The sequence below is a fragment of the Entelurus aequoreus genome, linkage group LG12 (genome assembly GCF_033978785.1).
Source record: "Entelurus aequoreus isolate RoL-2023_Sb linkage group LG12, RoL_Eaeq_v1.1, whole genome shotgun sequence".
Taxonomy (NCBI): Eukaryota; Metazoa; Chordata; class Actinopteri; order Syngnathiformes; family Syngnathidae; genus Entelurus; species Entelurus aequoreus.
This window is the reverse complement of record NC_084742.1, coordinates 2,733,660-2,761,272: the sequence shown is the minus strand read 5'-3', so window position 1 is coordinate 2,761,272 and position 27,613 is coordinate 2,733,660. Positions and strand designations below refer to the sequence as shown.

General features: G+C 35.6%; 1 protein-coding gene across 9 annotated transcripts in view; it reads right to left on the bottom strand.

Moving 5' to 3' along the window:
• The window catches only part of dock4b (dedicator of cytokinesis 4b), a 313,423-nt gene that overhangs the window by 171,010 nt on the left and 114,800 nt on the right, over nt 1-27,613 (bottom strand). For 5 of the 9 annotated variants that reach the window (XM_062064466.1, XM_062064465.1, XM_062064473.1 and 2 more), the window contains exons 2-7: nt 24,628-24,711; nt 16,475-16,515; nt 16,190-16,411; nt 11,620-11,768; nt 9,901-9,985; nt 4,576-4,727 (exon numbers count right to left, since the gene is read on the bottom strand). In XM_062064466.1, coding sequence (XP_061920450.1) covers nt 4,576-4,727; nt 9,901-9,985; nt 11,620-11,768; nt 16,190-16,411; nt 16,475-16,515; nt 24,628-24,711 — 733 coding nt within the window. The remainder of the gene's footprint in view (nt 1-4,575; nt 4,728-9,900; nt 9,986-11,619; nt 11,769-16,189; nt 16,412-16,474; nt 16,516-24,627; nt 24,712-27,613) is intronic. The other 4 variants (XM_062064469.1, XM_062064471.1, XM_062064470.1 and 1 more) reach the window with 1 other exon arrangement.

Sequence of the window (27,613 nt, the reverse complement as noted above, 5' to 3'; positions counted from 1 at the left end):
ATGCAGATTAATCACGCGCATTTTTCCAATGCTTAATAAACAATCCCACGCACAGTTGACTCAATACGTGTGTTGTTGTTTTTTTTTACTGTAAAATGAACCATCATGGGGCCAAAGAAAGTTGCGAGTGCCAGCACTTTGATAAAGAAGGTGAGAAACACGACAGAATTCACGAAAGGAATCGTTGTAAATTAAGAAGGTGGCATCCGCCTGGCTCTCCTTTCCCCTCATCTGTCTCCTCTTATCGCCGTCTTCGCCAACAAGAATCATAAATGAAAGTAAAAGTTAAGTTAAATGTTAATTTATATGTCATTTATATTTCTTTCTGCATGTAAAACTATATTTTTTTTTTATGTGTTTTTGGGTCAATTATGTCACGCCCAATACGCCTGATTTTATTTTCTCCAATTAGTGATTGGACTGTTTAAAAAAAGATGACTCCCTATATGTCTATAGTTTTTTTTCTATTTATTTATTTACTATCTGTTTATATTATGTTATTTTTTATTGTTATTATTATTTTATTTTTGATTTTTTGATTTTATTTTATTTGTTAATATTATTATTACTTTGATTTGTTTTGTTTTTGTTTTTTTTGCTGTTTTAAAATTGTTTTGGAGGGGATGGGTGGCATCGTTGGGATATAAACAAAAACAAATATTTTGACATTTAGGGCAGACAATAGATGTATGATGTATGCAAATATGATGTAATGATAGGAATGTCTGATGCTGGATGTCAATAAAAATAAATAAAATAAAACTTGTTTGGATGTCTGGAATGGATTATTTACATGTCCATTATTTCTTTAGGGAAAAAATGCTTTGTTTTTTGTATGATTGCGTTTACATTAGTGCTGTCAAATGATTTTTTTTTTTTAATTACTTTTTTAATTTTCACAATAGCAACATATAACAATTCCCTTTTTTTTATAACAATATACTATATACTAATTAATTAACAGCACTGAACATACCATATCATAAACATATGACTAGCGCTGTCAAAAGATGACATATTTAATAAGATTAACCACATTTTGGAAGTTAGATTAATCATGATTAATCACAGGTTATCACTTGCTTGCATATTTCAAAAAAAAGTTTTTATTTGAACACAAATGCAATTTTATTGTCATATATGCATTCAAATGTTTTATTTGAATGCACGTTATTTATCTATTTTGTCTATTTAAAGTTGAGTCAGTTATTATGTTATTTATCTATTTTGTCTATTTAAAGATGAGTCAGTTATTATGTTATTTATCTATTTTGTCTATTTAAAGTTGAGTCAGTTATTATGTTATTTATCTATTTTGTCTATTTAAAGTTGAGTCAGTTATTATGTTATTTATCTACTTTGTCTATTTAAAGATGAGTCAGTTATTATGTTATTTATCTATTTTGTCTATTTAAAGATGAGTCAGTTATTATGTTATTTATCTATTTTGTCTATTTAAAGTTCAGTCAGTTATTATGTTATTTATCTATTTTGTCTATTTAAAGTTGAGTCAGTTATTATGTTATTTATCTATTTTGTCTATTTAAAGATGAGTCAGTTATTATGTTATTTATCTATTTTGTCTATTTAAAGTTGAGTCAGTTATTATGTTATTTATCTATTTTGTCTATTTAAAGTTGAGTCAGTTATTATGTTATTTATCTATTTTGTCTATTTAAAGTTGAGTCAGTTATTATGTTATTTATCTATTTTGTCTATTTAAAGTTGAGTCAGTTATTATGTTATTTATCTATTTTGTCTATTTAAAGTTGAGTCAGTTATTATGTTATTTATCTATTTTGTCTATTTAAAGTTGAGTCAGTTATTATGTTATTTATCTATTTTGTCTATTTAAAGTTCAGTCAGTTATTATGTTATTTATCTATTTTGTCTATTTAAAGTTGAGTCAGTTATTATGTTATTTATCTATTTTGTCTATTTAAAGATGAGTCAGTTATTATGTTATTTATCTATTTTGTCTATTTAAAGTTGAGTCAGTTATTATGTTATTTATCTATTTTGTCTATTTAAAGTTGAGTCAGTTATTATGTTATTTATCTATTTTGTCTATTTAAAGTTGAGTCGGTTATTATGTTATTTATCTATTTTGTCTATTTAAAGTTGAGTCGGTTATTATGTTATTTATCTATTTTGTCTATTTAAAGTTGAGTCGGTTATTATGTTATTTATCTATTTTGTCTATTTAAAGTTGAGTCGGTTATTATGTTATTTATCTATTTTGTCTATTTAAAGTTGAGTCAGTTATTATGTTATTTATCTGTTTTGTCTATTTAAAGATGAGTCAGTTATTATGTTATTTATCTGTTTTGTCTATTTAAAGTTGAGTCAGTTATTATGTTATTTATCTATTTTGTCTATTTAAAGATGAGTCAGTTATTATGTTATTTATCTATTTTGTCTATTTAAAGTTGAGTCAGTTATTATGTTATTTATCTATTTTGTCTATTTAAAGTTGAGTCAGTTATTATGTTATTTATCTATTTTGTCTATTTAAAGTTGAGTCAGTTATTATGTTATTTATCTATTTTGTCTATTTAAAGTTGAGTCAGTTATTATGTTATTTATCTATTTTGTCTATTTAAAGATGAGTCAGTTATTATGTTATTTATCTATTTTGTCTATTTAAAGTTGAGTCAGTTATTATGTTATTTATCTATTTTGTCTATTTAAAGTTGAGTCAGTTATTATGTTATTTATCTATTTTGTCTATTTAAAGTTGAGTCAGTTATTATGTTATTTATCTATTTTGTCTATTTAAAGTTGAGTCAGTTATTATGTTATTTATCTGTTTTGTCTATTTAAAGTTGAGTCAGTTATTATGTTATTTATCTATTTTGTCTATTTAAAGATGAGTCAGTTATTATGTTATTTATCTATTTTGTCTATTTAAAGTTGAGTCAGTTATTATGTTATTTATCTATTTTGTCTATTTAAAGTTGAGTCAGTTATTATGTTATTTATCTATTTTGTCTATTTAAAGTTGAGTCAGTTATTATGTTATTTATCTATTTTGTCTATTTAAAGTTGAGTCAGTTATTATGTTATTTATCTATTTTGTCTATTTAAAGATGAGTCAGTTATTATGTTATTTATCTATTTTTTCTATTTAAAGTTGAGTCAGTTATTATGTTATTTATCTATTTTGTCTATTTAAAGTTGAGTCAGTTATTATGTTATTTATCTATTTTGTCTATTTAAAGTTGAGTCAGTTATTATGTTATTTATCTATTTTGTCTATTTAAAGTTGAGTCGGTTATTATGTTATTTATCTATTTTGTCTATTTAAAGTTGAGTCAGTTATTATGTTATTTATCTATTTTGTCTATTTAAAGTTGAGTCAGTTATTATGTTATTTATCTATTTTGTCTATTTAAAGTTGAGTCAGTTATTATGTTATTTATCTATTTTGTCTATTTAAAGTTCAGTCAGTTATTATGTTATTTATCTATTTTGTCTATTTAAAGTTGAGTCAGTTATTATGTTATTTATCTATTTTGTCTATTTAAAGTTGAGTCAGTTATTATGTTATTTATCTATTTTGTCTATTTAAAGTTGAGTCAGTTATTATGTTATTTATCTATTTTGTCTATTTAAAGTTGAGTCAGTTATTATGTTATTTATCTATTTTGTCTATTTAAAGTTGAGTCAGTTATTATGTTATTCATCTATTTTGTCTATTTAAAGTTGAGTCGGTTATTATGTTATTCATCTATTTTGTCTATTTAAAGTTGAGTCGGTTATTATGTTATTTATCTATTTTGTCTATTTAAAGTTGAGTCGGTTATTATGTTATTTATCTATTTTGTCTATTTAAAGTTGAGTCAGTTATTATGTTATTTATCTATTTTGTCTATTTAAAGTTGAGTCAGTTATTATGTTATTTATCTATTTTGTCTATTTAAAGTTGAGTCAGTTATTATGTTATTTATCTATTTTGTCTATTTAAAGTTGAGTCAGTTATTATGTTATTTATCTATTTTGTGTATTTAAAGATGAGTCAGCTATTATGTTATTAATCTATTTTGTCTATTTAAAGTTGAGTCGGTTATTATTTTGAAGTGACATTTTCCACGGGTTGGAGTCTCCTCACTTATCTTTGTGCTGAAATGCAACACACACCTTTTATGTCCATCCTCAGTTAAGGTAAAGGAGCAAAATAAAAATTGGGATTAACCTGCGTACATACGTGATTAATGCGATCAGTTCTTGTGATTACTCGCATGAATGAGTTAACTCGTTGTTTTTGACAGCCCTTTTGGAACGGGTTACTAAGAAAACCTGCTAGAATTGGGGTAGATCAGCTGGCATGTCGATCAGCTGCGTTACCGCGGTAACTGTTGTACTGTGAGGATTAATGCCTCGAGTCCTTCATGCGAAAGAAAAGTGCTCTAAAATCAACTTCAAATGGCATTCAAGGGGTCTTGTCATTAAAGCGTTCACTCTCCTGGAGTGGTAACACGAGGGGTAAAAATGGAGACGGCGGTTGAAATATGAAATGCTTTTAGCGCTGGATGCTAATTACCAACATGAGAGTACAATTGTACAAGTTCTTACCTGAGAGGCCGGCTCTCCCGGCCGTCGTATATGTGGAAGAAGACCTCCAACTCCTCCCCCAGATTGGCGCTCATCAAGCTCTTCACGTGGACAAATAAGTGATGCGTGCTGGCGGGCGTCGGCGTCTCCTTCTTGCGATGTCGATGCTCCATCTTGCATTAGAATCAAAGATAAAAACACTTTTAAACAGACTCAAGCAAAATAAAATGGCTTTAATAGCAGAAAAAACTACAGGATCTAGTAGGGATATACTGAGTACCGGTACTTTTTTTAGTACCGGTCCCTAATAAGCAACGTTCCCTCTAACAACATTCTCTTATTATTATAATCAAATGACAGAAGTCATTTCCATGAGGTTATTTTCTTATATAAGTGTTTAGGTCCACTTACAATGACAATAACAACAAATATTGTTTTTCATGAAGTGTGTACTTGTATTGTTTGTCTGGGTGGAGGTCCTGCTTTGGAAATAGTTTGTACCCCTTTCAGACATTGCATTTAGTTCCCATTGAAACATCCACATGTTGCACAATGAGATGTAAGCAGGGGATCATGTGTGCATTCCTGCAACTTCCTGTTTGTAAAAAATATATTTTTATTAGTATTTATTTAATATTGTCGTAGAATTTCTGACCTTTTGACCTATATTCCTTGTCTTTTAAGAATGTCCGCTCATTGTCAATTCTCTTGTATTTTGTGCCATTGAATGGACCAGTTGTGGGACAAAAGTGAATATTAAGTCGTGCCAACCTGTCTACAGAATGTGTTGACTGTCTAAAGGATTTGAGTTGTTATGGAACAGATAGGGAAAACAACAAGACATTGACGCATTTAGATAACAAACAATGACGCACAAGAGACATATAAAAAATGGCAGAAGACCGGAACTCGACAGTGATTTTGGCTTGTGTGTGTCTTGTTTGCTCCGGAGTAACATGTGGTCTGTCTGCACGGCCAACTTAATTCAACCTGCACTTCTGATAATGGGTAAATAAATTTGTTGTACTAAACTACTTTTGTTGCCTGTTTAAGCTTCGGACAATCCACTACAATATACTAACAGCATTTCATGATTCATATTTATGAATGAAGATTCCTAATAAATGACACTAGAATAAGCACACATTTGATTGGTAAATCATAGTGTAACCACCTGGAATGACACTTTATGTGTGCTGTTGGAGTTGTCCGACTTTTTGTGTGGCTGTAAACGCATCGCCGGCTAAGTGCCATATGTGCATGTGTTGGCGCAAGTGAGAAAGAGCGAGTGGGTGCTGTTGATATAACAACTTTTGGTCTGGTTTGTACTGCAGAAAATGACCACTTTTGCTAGATATCATTTTTTTACTAATGTTTTGGTGATGTGTTTATGGCCGACAATAAAGAGTTTTGCTCAGTAAAGTGATGGATGGAATTCATGTCCTCAAAGCGTCTGGACAGACGTTACAATATTTGAACAATGATGACGAAAACTGTTTTCTCTGTCGTGTCCGTGTGTCGAAAATGTAGAAATTTGATTTTGTGCGTGGCATAGATTTGCTGTGCGCAGAGGACGCTTGAGCAGTGCGCAATTGCACAGGTGCGCACCTTCGAGGGACGGTTGCTAATAAGGTCGGTCCAGGAGGTTTCATCGACCGTCATCCTAGCGATTCAATAATCCACAGGCCAAATCCACTCAAAAAAGTGAAAAATTCAAGTAATAAATCGTAAAGTTGCTTTGAAGAAAGATAGCATCCGCTGACAGGTCTCCATTTCATCGGGTTTGCGTGGCATCAGAACACACCTTCTTTAAACGTGTTTCAGTTCTTCCTGTCTCTAGACTCTACAACAGACCCGGGCAAATTAAGGCCCGGGGGCCACATGCGGCCCGTTAAGCTTTTCAATCTGGACATTCCCAAATCATTTTTTTTAGATATTTAAGATGGAAACGGACAAGCTTCACAGCGTCTCGGCTGAATGAGCAGGTATCGGACTCCTCGGCCTCCTTAGACCAGGGGTGTCCAAAGTGCGGCCCGGGGGCCATTTGCGGCCCGCAGCTAATTGTTTAGCGGCCCGCCACACATTCTGGAAATACTATTGTAAAAATAAAAAAGAACAATAAAAAAAGTGGACTGAGGTGAAATCTAACGAGAAAAAGTTGCAATGTTGACACAAAAGCTGCCATGAAGGTTGTTTCTTTTTCTTTTATCTTTCTTCATTTTTCCTATTTTGCCATTGCTCCAAAAAAAAAAAAAAAATAATGACAAAAAAATCCATGTTATAATGAATTATTTTCAGGGCTCCAAATACTTCAAATATTTCACTTTAAAATGTTTTATGTGGTAAATATTGCATATATTGTGTGGTTGCCATATAAAAACATCAAAGAATTATTTGACAAAAGAGCATAAAACAAACAAATTAATAGTTCCAGCATAAAATGGACAGATATATCTGAAGTTGATCTCAAAAGTTAAGTGTTGAAAGTAAAAGAAAAACCTAATAAAAATGTATCACTTTATGAGTGGGGCACCTTTTGGATCCCAAATATATTTAGTGATTTTTTATTTATCTTTTCACTGTGATTACTCAAAAATATGAAAGAATTAAAATCAATGGTGTCCTGCATTATTGATCTTTTAGGGCTCTAATGACTAAATACTGCATATTTCAGTTTTACTATAAAAAAACTAAGTTGTTTTTGACAGAAAAGCCATAAAACATTTTTTTTAATTTGTATTACTTTGATTTACTATAATCGTTAAATAATTAAAAAATAATGATAATCTGACTTATTTTTAACATTTTAATGACTGAGACCCTTTATGGACCCCTAAAGGTAAAATAAATTTAAAAAAATGCATATATTTTGTTATGGTTTGAAAATGAAAAATATCAAAATGGCCGCCACATGCTTTAATTTTTCCGTGTGCGGCCCTCAGTGGAAAAAGTTTGGACACCCCTGCCTTAGACGCATCCTCGCTCATCCATGCGGACTGGAGAGTTGGTGGGCGGCCGAGGGTTGCTTTGTTGGGTCTGCTCCTGTCTCTGGCCATGCTCACCCCACCCCAGCAGACGATGGCGTGGAACACCACAGAGGCCACCACAGTGTATATGTTTTTATTTATTTGTTGTTGTTTTACTTTTGTAGTTGCATGTAGAAATTGCTGGTTGTGTCAGCTCTGCTCTTTTAATGTCATTAAATGCTTACTGAAAGCCACTACTAGCGACCACGCAGTCTGATAGTTTATATATCAATGATGAAATCTTAACATTGCAACACATGCCAATACGGCCGGGTTAACTTATAAAGTGTGATTTTACATTTCCCGCTAAACTTCCGGTTGAAAACGTCTACGTATGATGACGTATGCGCGTGACGTCAATCGTTGAACCGGAAGTATTGGTACCCCATTGAATCCAATACAAAAAAGCTCTGTTTTCATCTCAAAATTCCACAGTATTCTGGACATCTGTGTTGGTGAATCTTTTGCAATTTGTTTAATGAACAATGGAGACTGCAAAGAAGAAAGTTGTAGGTGGGATCTGTGTATTAGCGGCTGGCTGCAGCAACACAACCAGGAGGACTTTGACTTGGATAGCAGACGCGCTATCCGACGCTAGCCGCCGACCGCATCGATGATCGGGTAAAGTTCTTCGTCGCTCCGTCGATCGCTGGAACGCAGGTGAGCACGGGTGTTGATGAGCAGATGAGGGCTGGCTGGCGTAGGTGGAGCGCTAATGTTTTTATCATAGCTCTGTGAGGTCCCGTTATACTAAGTTAGCTTCAATGGCGTCGTTAGCAACAGCATTGTTAAGCTTCGCCAGGCTGGAAAGCATTAACCGTGTATTTACATGTCCATGGTTTAATAGTATTGTTGATCTTCTGTCTATCCTTCCAGTCAGGGGTTTATTTCTTTTGTTTCTATCTGCATTTAAGCACGATGCTATCACGTTAGCTCCGTAGCTAAAGTGCCGATGTATTGTCGTGGAGATAAAAGTCACTGTGAATGTCCATTTCGTGTCTCGACTCTCATTTTCAAGAGGATATAGTATCCGAGGTGGTTTGAAATACAAATCCGTGATCCACAATAGAAAAAGGAGAAAGTGTGGAATCCAATGAGCCAGCTTGTACCTAAGTTACGGTCAGAGCGAAAAAAGACGCGTCCTGCACTGCACTCTAGTCCTTCACTCTCACGTTCCTCATCCACGAATCTTTCATCCTGGCTCAAATTAATGGGGTAATCGTCGCTTTCTCGGTCTGAATCCTTCTCGCTGCTGGTGTAAACAATGGGGAAATGTGAGGAGCCTTTCAACCTGTGACGTCACGCTACTTCCGCTACAGGCAAGCCTTTTTTAATCAGCGACCAAAAGTTGCGAACTTTATCGTCGATTTTCTCTACTAAATCCTTTCAGCAAAAATATGGCAATATCGCGAAATGATCAAGTATGACACATAGAATGGATCTGCTATCCCCGTTTAAATTTAAAAAAATTAATTTGAGTAGGCCTTTAAGGAATGGTCCAAAAAAATATCACTGTTGATGACTGAGTTGAAAAGGTCTTCTAGAAGGATCCTCTGACACATCACTTCCCGCAGGGAATGTTAATGCATTACTTGTCACCTGAGGTCAGAGGACGTCTGCCTCCCATCTGTCCATAAGGAACAGGAAGTGTGTGTTGCTGCATCCTCCTCGCTTGAGGTTTTGCGAGAAGTCCGAAATCATTCCTGGAAACAAAACAGCCCACGATGACACCCCCGCCTGCTCTTTCCAGCACACGTGATGCCCACCTCCCGTTTAATTAACCCACTCGGCGGTGGCGCGCAGACGCTGTTGTCCACAACAAAGATCTGGCTGGCAGCAATAAAGGCGTCCCTTCGGGGTGGTGGTGGGCGGCCATTGTGTCTGTGGGAGAATGCACTGCACCCCCGCCCTCATCTTATCAATACTGCTCATTTTCTAATGTCGTTTTATTGGAGCGAGCTTTTGTTTGGAGCGACAACAACAAAGAAACACAGCGATTAAGTACTTCAATTACCCCCGTGTGTGGAAAGCCATCTCATGTGTGTGTGGTGCGATTTTGCTTACACTGTAACACAGTGGAGAGGTGGTTGCCGTGGTAACCACACATCTGAGAAGATGTGAGGGAGATGAAGCAAGGGAGCACATGTAAGCTCGTGCAGCACGCCTTCAAAATCCACTCCGGCTTCGACTGAACACACACTCGCGTGACTTTTGACCTCTCGCTATCGATACAGCGAAACCAAAGTCCAGTCCGGGGGACTTGAACCAACACCCGGTGAGCCACTCTCTAATCTGAAGAGAGACGAGAAGCAGCGCTCACCAGTCTGTAGAGCTCCGTCACGCTGATTTCATCCGGGTCCACCATGCTGAACTCCTGTCTGGGGACCAGGTCCAGACCCAGTTGTCTGCAGGGTAAAGCACACATTGCGTAGATAAATGATATTTTATATCACTCATATTTTGCACTGGCGACCTAAAACAAAATATTACATTTCAAAGCAAATTATTATTTTTGTATACATTTTGTTCAACTGTAAGTAAGAATAATAATGTTAATAATAACAATCATAATATAAATAATAGTAATGATTGCCATTATGATTTTTCTTATTTTAATCACTGGTATTATTTGTATTATTGTTATTACATTTAAATAATAATAATGATGATCAAACAATAATTATTGGTATTTATATTTATTAGAGATGTCCGATAATATAAATGCGTTAAAATGTAATATCGGAAATTATCGGTATCGTTTTTTTTATTATCAGTATCGTTTTTTTTTGTTTTTTTTTGTTTGTTTTTTTAATTAAATCCACATAAAAAACACAAGATACACTTACAATTAGTGCACCAACCCAAAAAACCTCCCTCCCCCATTCACACAAAAGGGTTGTTTCTTTCTGTTATCAATATGCTGGTTCCTACATTATATATCAATATATATCAATACAGTCTGCAAGGGATACAGTCCGTAAGCACACATGATTGTGCGTGCTGCTGCTCCACTAATAATACGAACCTTTAACAGTTAATTTTACAAATTTTCATTAATTACTAGTTTCTATGTAACTGTTTTTATATTGTTTTACTTTCTTTTTTATTCAAGAAAATGTTTTTAATTTAGTTATCTTATTTTATTATTATTTTTAAAGAGTAACTTATCTTCACCATACCTCGTTGTCCAAATTAGGCATAATAATGTGTTAATTCAACAACTGCATATATCGGTTGATATCGGTATCGGTTTTTTTATTATCTGTATCGGGTTTTTAAAAAAAAAAAAATTTTTTTTATCAAATCAGCATAAAAAACACAAGATACACTTACAATTAATGCACCAACACAAAAAACCTCCCTCCCCCCATTTCTTTCTGTTATCAATATTCTGGTTCCTACATTATATATCAATATATATCAATACAGTCTGCAAGGGATACAGTCCGTAAGCACACATGATTGTGCGTGCTGCTGCTCCACTAATAGTACTAACCTTTAACAGTTCATTTTACTCATTTTCATTCATTACTAGTTTCTATGTAACTGTTTTTATATTGTTTTACTTTCTTTTTTATTCAAGAAAATGTTTTTAATTGAGTTATCTTATTGTATTATTATTTTTAAAGAGTAACTTATCTTCACCATACCTCGTCGTCCAAATTAGGCATAATAATGTGTTAATTCCACGGCTGCATATATCGGTTGATATCGGTATCGGTAATTAAAGAGTTGGACAATATCGGAATATCGGATATCGGCAAAAAGCCATTATCGGACATCCCTGGTATCAACGGTTGTTTTGGAATGCACTTCGCAGCCTGTCCATTTCAAAAAGACCGCAGCAAGTGCGGACGTAACCTAAGTTGACTTTTGCTGCTTTTTCCCCCCCAACTATCTTTAGATGTCGTCCTCCCAGACACGCACAGAGGACACTAAGTGGAGTGAAGGGTCCGAGGGGACATGTTTATTATTTATTCAGCACCCTGCGGCACTGATAGAAAACAAACAAGGAAAAGGCGGAGAGTTTTCTACTCACTCGTTGCCCCAGTCCAGTCGTGCTGTGATGTGCTGCTTGACGTCCCGCATGCGGTCGTGGGTGAGGTGGCCCACCAGCACCTGCCTCCTCAGGTCCAGAATTTCATTCATCACGTGCCAAAGCCGGTGGAACAAGTCCCCTTCGTTCTTCTGCGGGATGAGAGGCGACAGAGCGACTTCAAGCCACATCGTGGGAAACAATCTGGCGTGAAGGTGGAATATTTGGTCTCGCGGTGACTGAATCCACATCTAGAGCCACTTTGGAGGGATTTGTGCAAATTAGCCTCAGAGTCCTGCTGCTTTTTAGACACAAATGCATGCGCTTTGATGTGTAATTATTCGTCCGCTCGCTTTAATCAGCGCCCCAGATAACTTAATGGGTCACAAGCACACAGTCGATCCCGCTAATGAACGCGTGTGAAATGGCTTTGTGGCGATAACAGGACCTTGTCTTGGAATATATTCTAATAAAACTGTGCTGTGTTATTTTGAATGTTGTAGAGTTTTTATGTTATTAACATAACCAGCACCGTAACATAAAACTTATAAAAAATAGACAAAACACTTTTGCAGCACAAACAAATGGAACAACTTTGGGGGGATTGCGACCCGGTTGGGGGGCGGGGCTGGTTATGAATAATAACACGTTTACAACATGAAAAATAGAATCGACCCAAAATTTTTTTTGCAGGAATAAACGAGTTTGGTGAGATTTTGACAGGATGGGGCTGGTTATGAGTAAGAGAACATTAATAACATCAAAAAACATAATAGGTAAACAAGATTGTTTGAGAGTAATGACATGTTAATTACATTAAAACGTTTATAGTTAGACAACAAAACATTTTATAGCACAAACCAGCACAAACGAATGGGACCAGTTTGGGGAGATTTGGACAGGATGGGGCTGGGAGTGGGGGGGCTGGTTATGAATAAGAACACAATAATATCAAAAACTAAAATACAAACCCCGTTTCCATATAAATTGGGGAACTGTGTTAGATGTAAATATAAACGGAATACAATGATTTGCAAATCCTTTTCAAGCCATATTCAGTTGAATATGCTACAAAGACAACATATTTGATGTTCAAACTCATAAACATTTTTTTTCTTGTGCAAATAATCATTAAGTTTAGAATTTGATGGCAGCAACACGTGACAAAGAAGTTGGGAAAGGTGGCAATAAATACTGATAAAGTTGAGGAATGCTCATCAAACACTTATTTGGAACATCCCACAGGTGAACAGGCACATTGGGAACAGGTGGGTGCCATGATTGGCTATAAAAGTAGATTCCATGAAATGCTCAGTCATTCACAAACAAGGATGGGGCGAGGGTCACCACTTTGTCAACAAATGCCTGAGCAAATTGTTGAACAGTTTAAGAAAAAGCTTTCTCAAGCAGCTATTGCAAGGAATTTAGGGATTTCACCATCTACGCTCCGTAATATCATCAAAGGGTTCAGAGAATGTGGAGAAATCACTGCACGTAAGCAGCTAAGCCCGTGACCTTCCATCCCTCAGGCTGTACTGCATCAACAAGCCACATCAGTGTGTAAAGGATATCACCACATTGGCTCAGGAACACTTCAGAAACCCACTGTCAGTAACTACAGTTGGTCGCTACATCTGTAAGTGCAAGTTAAAACTCTCCTATGCAAGGCGAAAACCGTTTATCAACAACACCCAGAAACGCCGTCGGCTTCGCTGGGCCTGAGCTCATCTAAGATGGACTGATACAAAGTGGAAAAGTGTTCTGTGGTCTGACGAGTCCACATTTCAAATTGTTTTTGGAAACTGTGGACGTCGTGTCCTCCGGACCAAAGAGGAAAAGAACCATCCGGATTGTTATAGGCGCAAAGTGTAAAAGCCAGCATGTGTGATGGTATGGGGGTGTATTAGTGCCCAAGACATGGGTAACTTACACATATGTGAAGGCACCATTAATGCTGAAAGGTACATACAGCTTTTGGAGCAACACATGTTGCCATCCAAGCAACGTTACCATGGACGCCCCTGCTTATTTCAGCAAGACAATGCCAAGCCACGTGTTACATCAACGTGGCTTCATAGTAAAAGAGTGCGGGTACTAGACTGGCCTGTCTGTAGTCCAGACCTGTCTCCCATTGAAAATGTGTGGCACCTAAAATAGCAGAAGGGAGACCCCCAGACTGTTGAACAACTTAAGCTGTACATCAAGCAAGAATGGGAAAGAATTCCACCTGAGAAGCTTCAAAAATGTGTCTCCTCACTTCCCAAACCTTTACTGAGTGTTGTAAACACTTGTGATTTAGAACTATATAAATAAACATTGATGATTGATTGATTAAAAGGAAAGGCCATGTAACACAGTGGTGAACATGCCCTTTCCCAACTACTTTGGCACGTGTTGCAGTCATGAAATTCTAAGTTAATGATTATTTGCAAAAAAAAAAATAAAGTTTATGAGTTTGAACATGAAATATGTTGTCTTTGTAGCATATTCAACTGAATATGGCTTAAAAATGATTTGCAAATCATTGTATTCCGTTTATATTTACATCTAACACCATTTCCCAACTCATATGGAAACGGGGTTTGTAGGTAAACAAAAAAAAAGTGTGTAAGAGTAATGACATGTTAATTACATTAAAACGTTTATAGTTAAGACAACAAAACATTTTATAGCACAAACCAGCACAAACGAATGGGACCAGTTTGGGGAGATGTTGACAGGATGGGGCTGGGAGTGGGAGTGGGGGGGGGGGCTGGTTATGAATAAGAAAACAATAACATCGAAAACTATAATACGGTAGGTAAACAAAAAAAAAGTGTGTAAGAGTAATGACATGTTAATTACATTAAAACGTTTATATTTAGACAAAAAACATTTTGCAGCACAAACCAGCACAAAAAGTAGCAACAAACAAGGTAGATTTTGACAAAGATGGAGGGGTGGATGGTGGTTATGAATATTACAAAATTAATAACATAAAAACTATAATAGACAAAAAAAAAAAAAAAAACGTAAGAATAGTAACATGTTAACATAAAAACTATAATAGTTAAACAAAAATTATTTTGTAGCACAAACGAATGAGACGAGTTTGGGGAGATTTCGACGAAGTGTGTGGGGGGGGATGGTTATGAATAACACGTTAATAACATAAAAACTATAAAACAGGGGTCAGCAACCTTTTTGAAAGCAAGAGCTACTTCTTGGGTAGTGATTAATGCGAAGGGCTACCAGTTTGATACACACTTAAATAAATTGCCAGAAATAGCCAATTTGCTCAATTCACCTTTAACTCTATGTTATTATTAATAATTAATGATATTTACACTTAATTGAACGGTTTAAAAGAGGAGAAAACACGAAAAAAATGACAATTAAATTTTGAAACATAGTTTATCTTGAATTCTGACTCTTTAAAATTCAAAGTTCAACCGAAAAAAAGAATAGAAAAACTATCTAATTCGAATCTTTTTGAAAAAAATTTAAAAAAAATTATGGAACATCATTGGTAATTTTTCCTGATTAAGATTAATTTTAGAATTTTGATGACATATTTTAAATAGGTTAAAATCCAATCTACACTAAGTTAGAATATATAACAAATTGGACCAAGCTATATTTCTAACAAAGACAAATCATTATTTCTTCTAGATTTTCCAGAACAAAAATGTTAAAACAAATTCAAAATACTTTAAAATAAGATTTAAATTTGATTATACAGATGTTCTCGTTTTGCCAGAATAATTTTTTTAAATTTTAATCATAATAAGTTTGAAGAAATATTTCACAAATATTCTTCGTCGAAAAAACAGAAGCTAAAATGAAGAATTAAATTAAAATGTATTTATTATTCTTTACAATAAAAAAATAATAATTACTTGAACATTGATTTAAATTGTCAGGAAAGAAGAGGAAGGAATTTAAAAGGTCAAAAGGTATATGTGTTTAAAAATCCTAAAATCCTTTTTAAGGTTGTATTTTTTCTCTAAAATTGTCTTTCTGAAAGTTATAAGAAGCAAAGTAAAACAAATTAATGAATTTATTTAAACAAGTGAAGACTTGTGAAGTCTTTAAAATATTTTCTTGGATTTTCAAATTCTATTTGAGTTTTGTCTCTCTTAGAATTAAAAATGACGGGCAAAGAGAGACCAGCTTGCTAGTAAATAAATACAATTAAAAAAATAGAGGCAGCTCACTGGTAAGTGCTGCTATTTTTAGAACAGGCCAGCGGGCTACTCATGTGGTCCTTACGGGCTACCTGGTGCCCGCGGGCACCGCGTTGGTGACCCATGCTATAAAACATTAACATAAAAACTACAATAATTGTAAAAAAAACAAAAATTGAATGAATAATATAACTCGTTAACATGAAAAGTTTTGCAGCACAAACGTAGCCATAAATTGGGACACGATCGAGGCGATTTTGACAAAGTGGAAAAAGGGTGGGGGGGGGCTCTGGTTATAAATAACAAAACGTTATAAAAAGTATTGAAGAGTAACTTAAACACCATAACTGCACAAACCAGCACAAAGGATGTTATTTTAATACCCGGGGGGCTAACTTCACACTTACCACGTAGAGCTGCTTCCACATGGCGCCCCAGTCCCGCAAGGTGGAGGTCATCTCGGTGATGACCGTGTCCTCCACGGGGATGACCGTCTCGAATTGGCTGCAAAGGTACAAACTCTCCTGAGACGTGCGGGTGTGCACCAGGGCCAGGACGTGCAACGGTACGTACCCTTTGTTCTTCACCTGGGCATTCTTCAGGTGGATGTAACTGCATGGGAAGATGCCCTGAGGGGGAGGGGATGAACGTGCGTCAATCAAGGCGCCGTTACCGTGATCGTTACCACGTACCTTCACGTTGGGGTTCTTCAGGATGAATCCTCGGTACCAGCCTGCGGGGACAAGGCAGCGTTTTGACTTGATGACTTTTACAGAGAACACTTTGCATGTCTGGATTGTTCATTTTGAAATGTTACACTTTATAGCAGGGGTCACCAACGCGGTGCCCGCGGGCACCAGGTAGCCCGTAAGGACCAGATGAGTAGCCCGCAGGCCTGTTCTAAAAATAGCTCAAATAGCAGCACTTACCAGTGAGCTGCCTCTATTTTTTAAATTGTATTTATTTACTAGCAAGCTGGTCTCGCTTTGCCTGACATTTTTAAATCTAAGAGAGACAAAACTCAAATAGAATTTGAAAATCCAAGAAAATATTTTAAAGACTTGGTCTTAACTTGTTTAAATAAATTCATACATTTTTTTTACTTTGCTTCTTATAACTTTCAGAAAGACAATTTTAGAGAAAAAATACAACCTTAAAAATGATTTTAGGATTTTTAAACACATATACCTTTTTACCTTTTAAATTCCTTCCTCTTCTTTCCTGACAATTTAAATCAATGTTGAAGTTTTTTTTTTTTTTTTATTGTAAAGAATAATAAATCAATTTTAATTAAATTTTTCATTTTAGCTTCCGTTTTTTCGACGAAGAATATTTGTGAAATATTATATATAAAAAATTCTGGCAAATCTAGAAAATCTGTAGAATCAAATTTAAATCTTATTTCAAAGTCTTTTGAATTTCTTTTAAAATTTTTGTTCTGGAAAATCTAGAAGAAATAATGATTTGTCTCTGTTAGAAATATAGCTTGGTCCACTTTGTTATATTTTCTAACAAAGTGCAGATTGGATTTTAACCTATTTAAAACATGTCATCAAAATTCTAAAATTAATCTTAATCAGGAAAAATTACTAATGATGTTCCATAAATTCTTTTTTTAATTTTTTCAAAAAGATTCGAATTAGCTAGTTTTTCTCTTCTTTTTTTCGGTTGAATTTTGAATTTTAAAGAGTCGAAATTGAAGATAAACTATGTTTCAAAATTTAATTGTCATTTTTTTCATGTTTTCTCCTCTTTTAAACCGTTCAATTAAGTGTAAATATCATTAATTATTAATAATAACATAGAGTTAAAGGTAAAATTTAGCAAATTGGCTATTTCTGGCAATTTATTGAAGTGTGTATCAAACTGGTAGCCCTTCGCATTAATCAGTACCCAAGAAGTAGCTCTTGGTTTCAAAAAGGTTGGTGACCCCTGGTTTATAGCCTGCCCAAAAAAAAGGGTCAGTGGATGTGCAGCAAGTGAGTTCAGTCAGTAACTTAGTCTTGAATGCCTTCTCATGGATATGCAGACTAATTGTTACAGCTACATGCTTTACATTTGCACTCTCTTTCTTTGATTTTCTGAATTCATGACGCTAAAATCTATTTACAGGACTACAAAATCAATGTTTACAGAAATGTAGATATCTGAAACAGTCCTCCAAAGTATGCATCATAGTGTTTGTAGCCAAAGCTCATTTACAAGACTTGTAATATTAACACTGAATTAGTCATCTTACTCTTGATTTGACTCATACTCAATAAAAACTAAATATCTAACCTACTTACAGTTTTCTACCTTGTAAAATTATATAAAAGCATGTGCTAATCACAAAGATCATATAATTAACAAATAAACCTTGGGCTTAGGTTAGGCTGATTAGACAAAATACATTAAAAAAAAAAATATATATATTATGTTGTGCTATAATAAATAAATTAAATTAATAATAAATATTTTTATTAAAGGCCTACTGAAAGCCACTACTAGCGACCACGCAGTCTGATAGTTTATATATCAATGATGAAATCTTAACATTGCAACACATGCCAATACGGCCGGGTTAACTTATAAAGTGACTTTTAAAACTTCCCGGGAAATATCCGGCTGAAACGTCGCGGTATGATGACGTATGCGCGTGACGAAGTCCGAGTAACGGAAGTTATGGTACCCCGTAGAATCCTATACAAAAAGCTCTGTTTTCATTTCATAATTCCACAGTATTCTGGACATCTTTTGCAATTTGTTTAATGAACAATGAAGGCTGCAAAGAAGACAGTTGTAGGTGGGATCAGTGTATTAGCAGCGGACTACAGCAACACAACCAGGAGGACTTTGTTGGAGCGCTAGCCGCGCTAGCCGCGCTAGCCGCCGACTTCACCTTGACTTCCTACGTCCCCGGGCCGCCAAACGCATCGGGTGAAGTCCTTCGTCCTTCTGCCGATCGCTGGAACGCAGGTGAGCACGGGTGTTGATGAGTAGATGAGGGCTGGCTGGCGTAGGTGGAGAGCTAATGTTTTTAGCATAGCTCTGTGAGGTCCCGTTGCTAAGTTGCTAAGTTAGCTTCAATGGCGTCGTTAGCACAGCATTGTCAACCTTCGCCAGCCTGGAAAGCATTAACCGTGTATTTACATGTCCACGGTTTAATAGTATTGTTGATTTTCTATCTATCCTTCCAGTCAGGGGTTTATTTTTTTGTTTCTATATGCAGTTAAAGCAAGATGCTATCACGTTAGCTCGTAGCTAAAGCATTTCGCTGATGTATTGTCGTGGAGATAAAAGTCACTGAATGTCCATTTCGCGTTCTCGACTCTCATTTTCAAGAGGATATAGTATCCCAGGTGGTTTAAAATACAAATCTGTGATCCACAATAGAAAAAGGAGAGAGTGTGGAATCCAATGAGCCAGCTTGTACCTAAGTTACGGTCAGAGCGAAAAAAGATACGTCCATCACTGCCTCTCAAGTCCTTCACTCTAACGTTCCTCATCTACGAATCTTTCATCCTCGCTCAAATTAATTGGGTAATCGTCACTTTCTCGGTCCGAATCTCTCTCGCTCCATTGTAAACAACGGGGAATTGTGAGGAATACTAGCTCCTGTGACGTCACGCTACTTCCGCTACAGGCAAGGCTTTTTTTTATCAGCGAGCAAAAGTTGCGAACTTTATCGTCAATTTTCTCTACTAAATCCTTTCAGCAAAAATATGGCTATATCGCGAAATGATCAAGTATGACACATAGAATGTATGTATAGCTTTGTAGATGTGGGAAACAGCGGGAGGCAGTGTGCAGGTAAAAAGGTGTCTAATGCTTAAACCAAAAATAAACAAAAGGTGAGTGCCCCTAAGAAAAGGCATTGAAGCTTAGGGAAGGCTGTGCATAACGAAACTAAAACTGAACTGGCTACAAAGTAAACAAAAACAGAATGCTGGAAGACAGCAAAGACTTACTGTGGAGCAAAGACGGCGTCCACAAAGTACATCCGAACATGACATGACAATCAACAATGTCCCCACAGAGAAGGATAAAAACAACTGAAATAGTCTTGACTGCTAAAACAAAGTAGATGCGGGAAATATCGCTCAAAGGAAGACATGAAACTGCTACAGGAAAATACCAAAAAAAGAGAAAAAGCCACCAAAATAGGAGCACAAGACAAGAAGTAAAACACTACACACAGGAAAACAGCAATAAACTCCAAATAAGTCAGGGCGTGATGTGACAGGTGGTGACAGTACACCTAGTTTGAGACAAGAGCTATAGTGATGCATGCTTGGTTATGTTTTGAATTCATATCCAACACTTGCGACAACGACTTTTTACTGTCAGCTGAGTTTCGTTTTTGAATGATTTCTGCTGGTGGTGTGCCTCCGCATTTTTTCAACGCAAAAAATGTACCTTGGCTCAAAAAAGGTTGAAAAACACTGACCTAGGCTATACCAAATAAGATGTCTAACCTATATTGAGTTGGGTCAGCTGAATAATTGTGATGGTTACGTGTTGTTTGGGCGCACTACAATGCAAAGGAATTAAGGCAATTGCGTTGTTTATTGTGTGTTTTTTTCTATTGGAGATATATTAGTGTGTGTTCATTATTTGGCCTCGCTTTCAAGTGAAGCGCATCTCCGATTGGCTACAATGTAAGACTATTTAGCCTGCTTTGTTTGTCTATTGTCATTATAATTCAATTATTATTATTTATTGAATTTATTTTTGTTTAAATAGGGATGACATACATATGTTATTGTATCATTTAAGTTTGTGCGCGTGATTGACAGCCTAAGGCTTATAGGCACATTTTTTATTTATTTTTTTATTTCAACTTAAAAAGGTATGAGCCTATGCCTATGCCTATGCCTACAACATAGGCCGTGTGTTTATCTTTATTTTCCTGCCTGTCGTTGACAATGGAGATTGTCTGATATTTTGTCATGGCTGCAGATCAATCAATAAAGCAGGGGTCACCAACCTTTTTGAAACCAAGAGCTACTTCTTGGGTAGTGATTAATGCGAAGGGCTACCAGTTTGATACACACTTAAATAAATTGCCAGAAATAGCCAATTTGCTCAATTTACCTTTAACTCTATGTTATTATTAATAATTAATGATATTTACACTTAATTAATCGGTTTAAAAGAGGAGAAAACACGAAAAAAATGACTATTACATTTTGAAACATAGTTTATCTTCAATTTCGACTCTTTAAAATTCAAAATTCAACCGAAAAAAAGAAGAGAAAAACTAGCTAATTCGAATCTTTTTGAAAAAATTTAAAAAAGAATTTATGGAACATCATTAGTCATTTTTCCTGATTAAGATTCATTTTAGAATTTTGATGACATGTTTTAAATAGGTTAAAATCCAATCTGCACTTTGTTAGAATATATAACAAATTGGACCAAGCTATATTTCTAACAAAGACAAATCATTATTTCTTCTAGATTTTCCAGAACAAAAATTTTTAAATAAATTCAAAAGACTTTGAAATAAGATTTAAATTTGATTCTAGAGATTTTCTAGATTTTCCAGAATCATTTTTTTGAATTTTAATCATAATAAGTTTGAAGACATATTTCACAAATATTCTTCCTCGAAAAAACAGAAGCTAAAATGAAGAATTAAATTAAAATGTATTTATTATTCTTTACAATAAAAAAAATAAATTTACTTGAACATTGATTTAAATTGTCAGGAAAGAAGAGGAAGGAATTTAAAAGGTAAAAAGGTATATTTGTTTAAAAATCCTAAAATCATTTTTAAGGTTGTATTTTTTCTCTAAAATTGTCTTTCTGAAAGTTATAAGAAGCAAAGTAAAAAAATGAATGAATTTAAACAAAAGAAGACCAAGTCTTTAAAATATTTTCTTGGATTTTCAAATTCTATTTGAGTTTTGTCTCTCTTAGAATTAAAAATGTCGGGCAAAGCGAGACCAGCTTGCTAGTAAATAAATACAATTTAAAAAATAGAGGCAGCTCACTGGTAAGTGCTGCTATTTGAGCTATTTTTAGAACAGGCCAGCGGGCTACTCATCTGGTCCTTACGGGCTACCTGGTGCCCGCGGGCACCGCGTTGGTGGCCCCTGCAATAAAGGTTCATCTTTTAAAATTTAAATTTAATTTTAAATTTAAATTTAAAATTAAATCAAGTGGAAATTGATAGAGTATATGAAACTAAATTCTTGGGAATAATAATTGATCATAAATGATGTTGGAAAGCGCATATTGAATATATAAAGGGAGAAATATCCAAATCCATTGCTATTCTTTATAAAGTAAAACACATGCTGAATAAGAAATGTTTGCATATGTTATATTATTATTTTATTTTTCCATATTTAACATATTGTGTTGAAGTTTGGGGAAATGTTTATAAAAGAAACGTAGACCCAATAATTAAACTTCAAAAAAGGGCCATTAGAATAATACACAAAGCGTGCTCCTATGAACATACCAATCCATTATTTATAAGTAGGGATGATACTCGAAACCGGTTTTCCCGGTTGTTCGATAAGAAAAGAACCGAGTCCTCGGACTCGAATCCCTTTTTGAGAACCGGTACCCGTTATCGAGACCACTATAGTAAAGAAAAACAGTTGATTCTTTATTCGAATCCCTCGGAACAAATCCCGTCCCGACCAGAAATGCTCCGTGGGACATCACAATAAATGACGTCACGTAGCTCAGTCATTAGGCGCAGATAGCGAAAGCAGGAAAAAAATGGACGGGAAAAAGTGCTCCAAGGTGTAATAAAGTTTAAAACAAAAGGTATAATCCAATGAATAACTTTACTGAGAGATTTGAGCAGTGTACAAACACATGACCAACACTTTTACCACCAAGCGGAAACATAGCAACCAGGCTAGCAACGCACCTCCTTTACGGCAGCTGTCGCAACGTTCTTAAAACAACCGCAGCACATACATATATATACAACACATCTCCCTTTTTCAACTTTTGTTTTTCTTTCCTTGTAAACGTTACAAAATCACACTGTAAATGTGTTGTCTGTCTAATTATAAATAATGCAGACGAGGCGTGTTGGCTGAGTTCTTGACGTTTACTTTCACAGCGTGGCAACATGCAACACTTTTCGGGGCTACGGCGAATGCTCGTCACTCCCGTTGCATGCTGGGTAGTGAGGTTGTTATATTCTCTAGCTCATAACATCTTTCCCCCTATAAAGAAACAATGTTAACTCAATAAAGTGTATTTCTTTTTTTAGCTTTAACTTTACCTTTTTTAGCATTGTAACAACATTTGCAAACAACTTTTCTCTTCATAGAAGTTTCTTTCAATAAAGAAATAAAGTGCAAAAATGTCAAAGCATCATAACAAACAGTTATGTTCCAATAGCAGCAGAAGTGCACTTTTTGGAGAGCTGTATTATTTTCAGTTTTGTGCCCAAGGGACTGATTTTATTTAACACTATATTATTATTTATACACCTATAGTGATCACAGAGACAGCTTGTTTCTGTGTTACTGTATATATTTGTTTCTCTGAAAAATCCCACTTAATATACTTTGGGTAACAACAGTCAATATTTATTTATTTTATTTTATTTTTTTAGGGGGGTAACAGTCAATATTTATTTATTTATTAGATTAAATTGTTTTCTTATATAATAAAAGTGAGCTTTTGTTAAACCAATTATTGTGTGTGTGAGTTGTATTTTTTCTCTAAAATTGTCTTTCTGAAAGTTATAAGAAGCAAAGTAAAAAAAAATATGAATTCATTTAAACAAGTGAAGACCAAGTCTTTAAAATATTTTCTTGGATTTTCAAATTCTATTTGAGTTTTGTCTCTCTTAGAATTAAAAATGTCAGGCAAAGCGAGACCAGCTTGCTAGTAAATAAATACAATTTAAAAAATAGAGGCAGCTCACTGGTAAGTGCTGCTATTTGAGCTATTTTTAGAACAGGCCGGCGGGCTACTCATCTGGTCCTTACGGGCTACCTGGTGCCCGCGGGCACCGCGTTGGTGACCCCTGACCTATCTGGACTCGATAAGAGAATCGATGAGGAATCGGTTCGATAAGAGGATTCGATAATAGGCTTGAACTCGATAATTTCTTATCAAACATCATCCCTACTGTTCACTGGTATTTAGGTGACTAGTTTCGCTCGACGTGGATCGGCAGCGCGTCTTCAGGAGGCAGCTGACAACGTGCTTGTCGACTAAAATGTTCTCCTTCTGCGGGGATAGTGGAAGCCAATCTGCATAAGGAGCGAGGCGGTGCGTCAGCGTGGACCCTCTGAAGTGCCGCCGCTGTCATGGACATGTGGCAGAACTATTAACTCGTCTCCTCCTTTCTGGGCCCGGCCCTCCTGCCGGCCGGGGGCCCGTTGTTGACTTCCTGACGGGTGTGTTGGCGCATACATCACATCCTAGTCTTAGGTGTGTGTGTGTGTGTGTGTGTCCGAACAGGAAGTGAAGTCTGCGGAATAAAGGTGACGGATGCCAGATTTGAATGACACGTGGAGGAGAAGAAGCGTGGGCTGCAAAAACTCTCAGCAGCAGATTTTCCCACCAGTGTTCATTTTTGTGCAGTTTGTCCCTTCTTCGCCGAGGTCCTCGTCGCACGCGCATCTCATTTAAGGACATGTTGACGTACTTGCAAAGAGGGGAGGGGGGGGGGGGGGGGGCACATCACGCTTCGCTACTCAAGCAGAACCAATTATTTTTTCTGTCCTGCTTTGGTTCTCACATCATCCCCACCAGGGACGGCGCATATGTGGCAACACGCTACACGGACATTGCACATACGGGGAAGTGAAAATAGACTGGCGGGCTGCAGGAGCTCCCCACCCTTGTGGGAATATTTCCACAAGGCAGTTCGACCTACCTTCGCATTTCTCCAAGATCTGCACCGTGTCGCCGATTTCCAGCGGGAGGCCGTGCTGGACGGTTCCTCGGAAACTGGCCAGCACTGTTTCAAAACAAAAAAAAGAAAGAAAAAAAAGTGTACTTTGAATGCATGATTGAGAAATACGTAGTACACTGCAAAAAGTCGGTGTTCAAACACAAGAAAAAAAAATACAAAAATGATGGGTATTTTATTTGAACTAAGCACAATTATCTGCCAATAGAACAAGAAAATTCGGCTGGTCAAGACTTTCCAAAATAAGTCAAATTAAAGCTGCAAGCAGCGATGGACGGGACCGACTTTGACGGCACATAAAATCCAAACCGGAGCAGTAATTAAAACTATTTCGTCAACTTTTAATCAGAAGAGAATCTCTCTCCTGTGCTAGTTTGAAGCCGACACGACAAACGCGCTCAGAGGAGATCATGTTTGAAAAAAGGTGACCGTTTTTTTACAAAACTTTTGTTTTGAAGGGGGAATTGCAAACTTCCTGTTGATTTTTGCTGCGGGTTGTCAATATATGAAATGTAGGTCTAAGTGAGACCTACGTAGAGGTTTTTGTTTCATGTCTCTACAACATTCCTACTGGGAGCTACAGGCAGTTTTGTCTGTGTTTTCTTCCTAGGAGCAGTTTTGTCTGTGTTTTCTTCCTTGAGTTTTGAGTTTTGAGTTTGAGTTTATTTGGAACATGCGCACATACAACATGATACATCACAATTTCCAGTTTCTCTTTTCAACATGTTCGAAAAGGAGCAGGAAGAAGCAGAGCTTATTTAATCCTACCCCTTTTCTTTACATAACAGTTGCTAAAACTTTTTGTTCACTTCCTGTTCACAATTTATTCACAATAAACTCCATAAATAATCACCATAAAAATAAATAAATAAATAATAGTAAGAATTGAATAATAATAATTGGTGAAGTAAGTCATATTTCATATGATGAGATAAGTAAGATTACTTTAAGAATGAATGAATGGATGGATGAAATAAATTGAGAATGTTTGTCATGGTTCTTCTTCTTTGTACTTTGTAAACACTTTAAGTTTAAAGAGTTTCTTGAAGTGTATCATATTAGTACATTGTTTGATTGCTTTGCTTAATCCATTCCATCATTTAATTCCACATACTGATATACTGAATGTCTTAAGTGTTGTACGTGCAAACAAATGTTTTAAATTACGTTTTTCTCTAAGATTATATTTCTCCTCTTTTTTTGAGAAGAATTGTTGTATATTCTTGGCTAGCAGGTTATAGTTTGCTTTGTGCATCATTTTAGCTGTTTGCTAATTCACTATGTCGTGGAATTTCAGCATTTTTGATTCAATAAATAAAGGGTTTGTATGTTCTATATATCAAACATTATGTACTGATCTTTTTTGTAACACCGTTAATGAATGAAATGTACTTTTGTAATTATTTCCCCATATTTCTACACAGTAGCTCAGATATGGTAACACTTGCGAGCAGTAGAGAATATGAAGGGATTTTTGGTCTAGAACATGTTTTGCTAGGGGAGCTAGAGCGCAATTTTGAGTTTTGGGGTTGGTTTTTTTTTTTATTAGATTGCAATTTTTGCCAGTCCTGATGTGTGTGTCCAGTTTGGTGAGTTTTGGAGCATGTTAAGGGGGTCAAATTATAGCTCAAAGAGGCAAAAGTGACTGTTTTTACAAAACTTTTGTTTTGAAGGGGGAATTGCAAACTTCCTGTTGATTTTTGCTGAAGGATGTTAGTGTATGAAATATAGGTCTAAGTGAGACCTACATAGAGGTTTTTGTTTCATGTCTCTCCGACATTCCTAGTGGGAGTTACAGGCAGTTTTGTCTGTATTTTCTTCCTAGGGGGCGCTACAGCGCAATTTTGAGTACATTTTCATACAAATCGCCCAGCCCTATATAGACATATTCACCCTTGGATAATAAAGGCAGTTAGAGGGTTCCATTTTTAAAGCTAGCCATCACCTCCGAGCCTAGTTTTTGAAGCAAGTGAATGAACGGCGCTTCTTTCAGAGACATTTTAAACCAACCAGGCAGCCAACCAGGAATCAGCGATCATTGCACACACTGTTTAAAGTGGAAGAACGCCTGTTTTTGCAGCTCCGTGCATACAAAGCAGCCATTCAAAGCAAGCCGTGCACGCAAAGTAGGACTTGAACGGGAATGTGATCCTACCAGAACACACACTCCAAACTGCAGGAGAGAGGATTTCCTTGCATTGAAGTTGAGCTCTGTTACTTTTTGCACCATTTATACTCATGTAATTACAGTATATATAATTTGCTTTAAAACAGGGGTGCCCAAACTTTATCTACGGAGGGCCACGGACGAATAAATCAAAGAATGCGGGGGCCATTCTGGTCGTTTTCACCCTCGAAACCAGTACAATATACTACAAAATGCAATTTCTGTAGAAATATCTTGTGAATGCAGCCAAAGCCGAACTGAAATGCTAACAGCAAGTGTCAAGTAACCAACATATGAGTAAAATGAGCTAAAAAAAAGCTAGCATGCTAACAATACTGTTAAAATGCTAACAGTTACCATTAGTGAAATACCAAAATATATGACACTGACGTGTAAACCTGCTAAATTAGCTAAAAAAAATAGTGTTAGCATGCTAAAATGCTAACTGTAAAATGCTTTAATAACAATATTGCTAATACTTGGTTAATATTCAGGTCACGAGACGTAAATGGAGTATTGTTGGCGGGTTTTTTTAGAGGGCTTTATGGGCGTAATCGTGCTTAGCCCTTAGCTGATTTGTTAGCCACCTCGTACTCGCCGTATTTTACTACTTAGAATGCATAAAAAACAGAAAAACATGTGTTCTTGTATTGCATAGGAATTGTGACTGAAAATTCCCCCCCCAAAAAAAATCCAAAAAAGGTGCAGTTCCCTTATAACTTGATATGATTTTTTTAAAGCGAGCTAAAAAAGCTAGCATGCTAACAATACTATGTCAATATG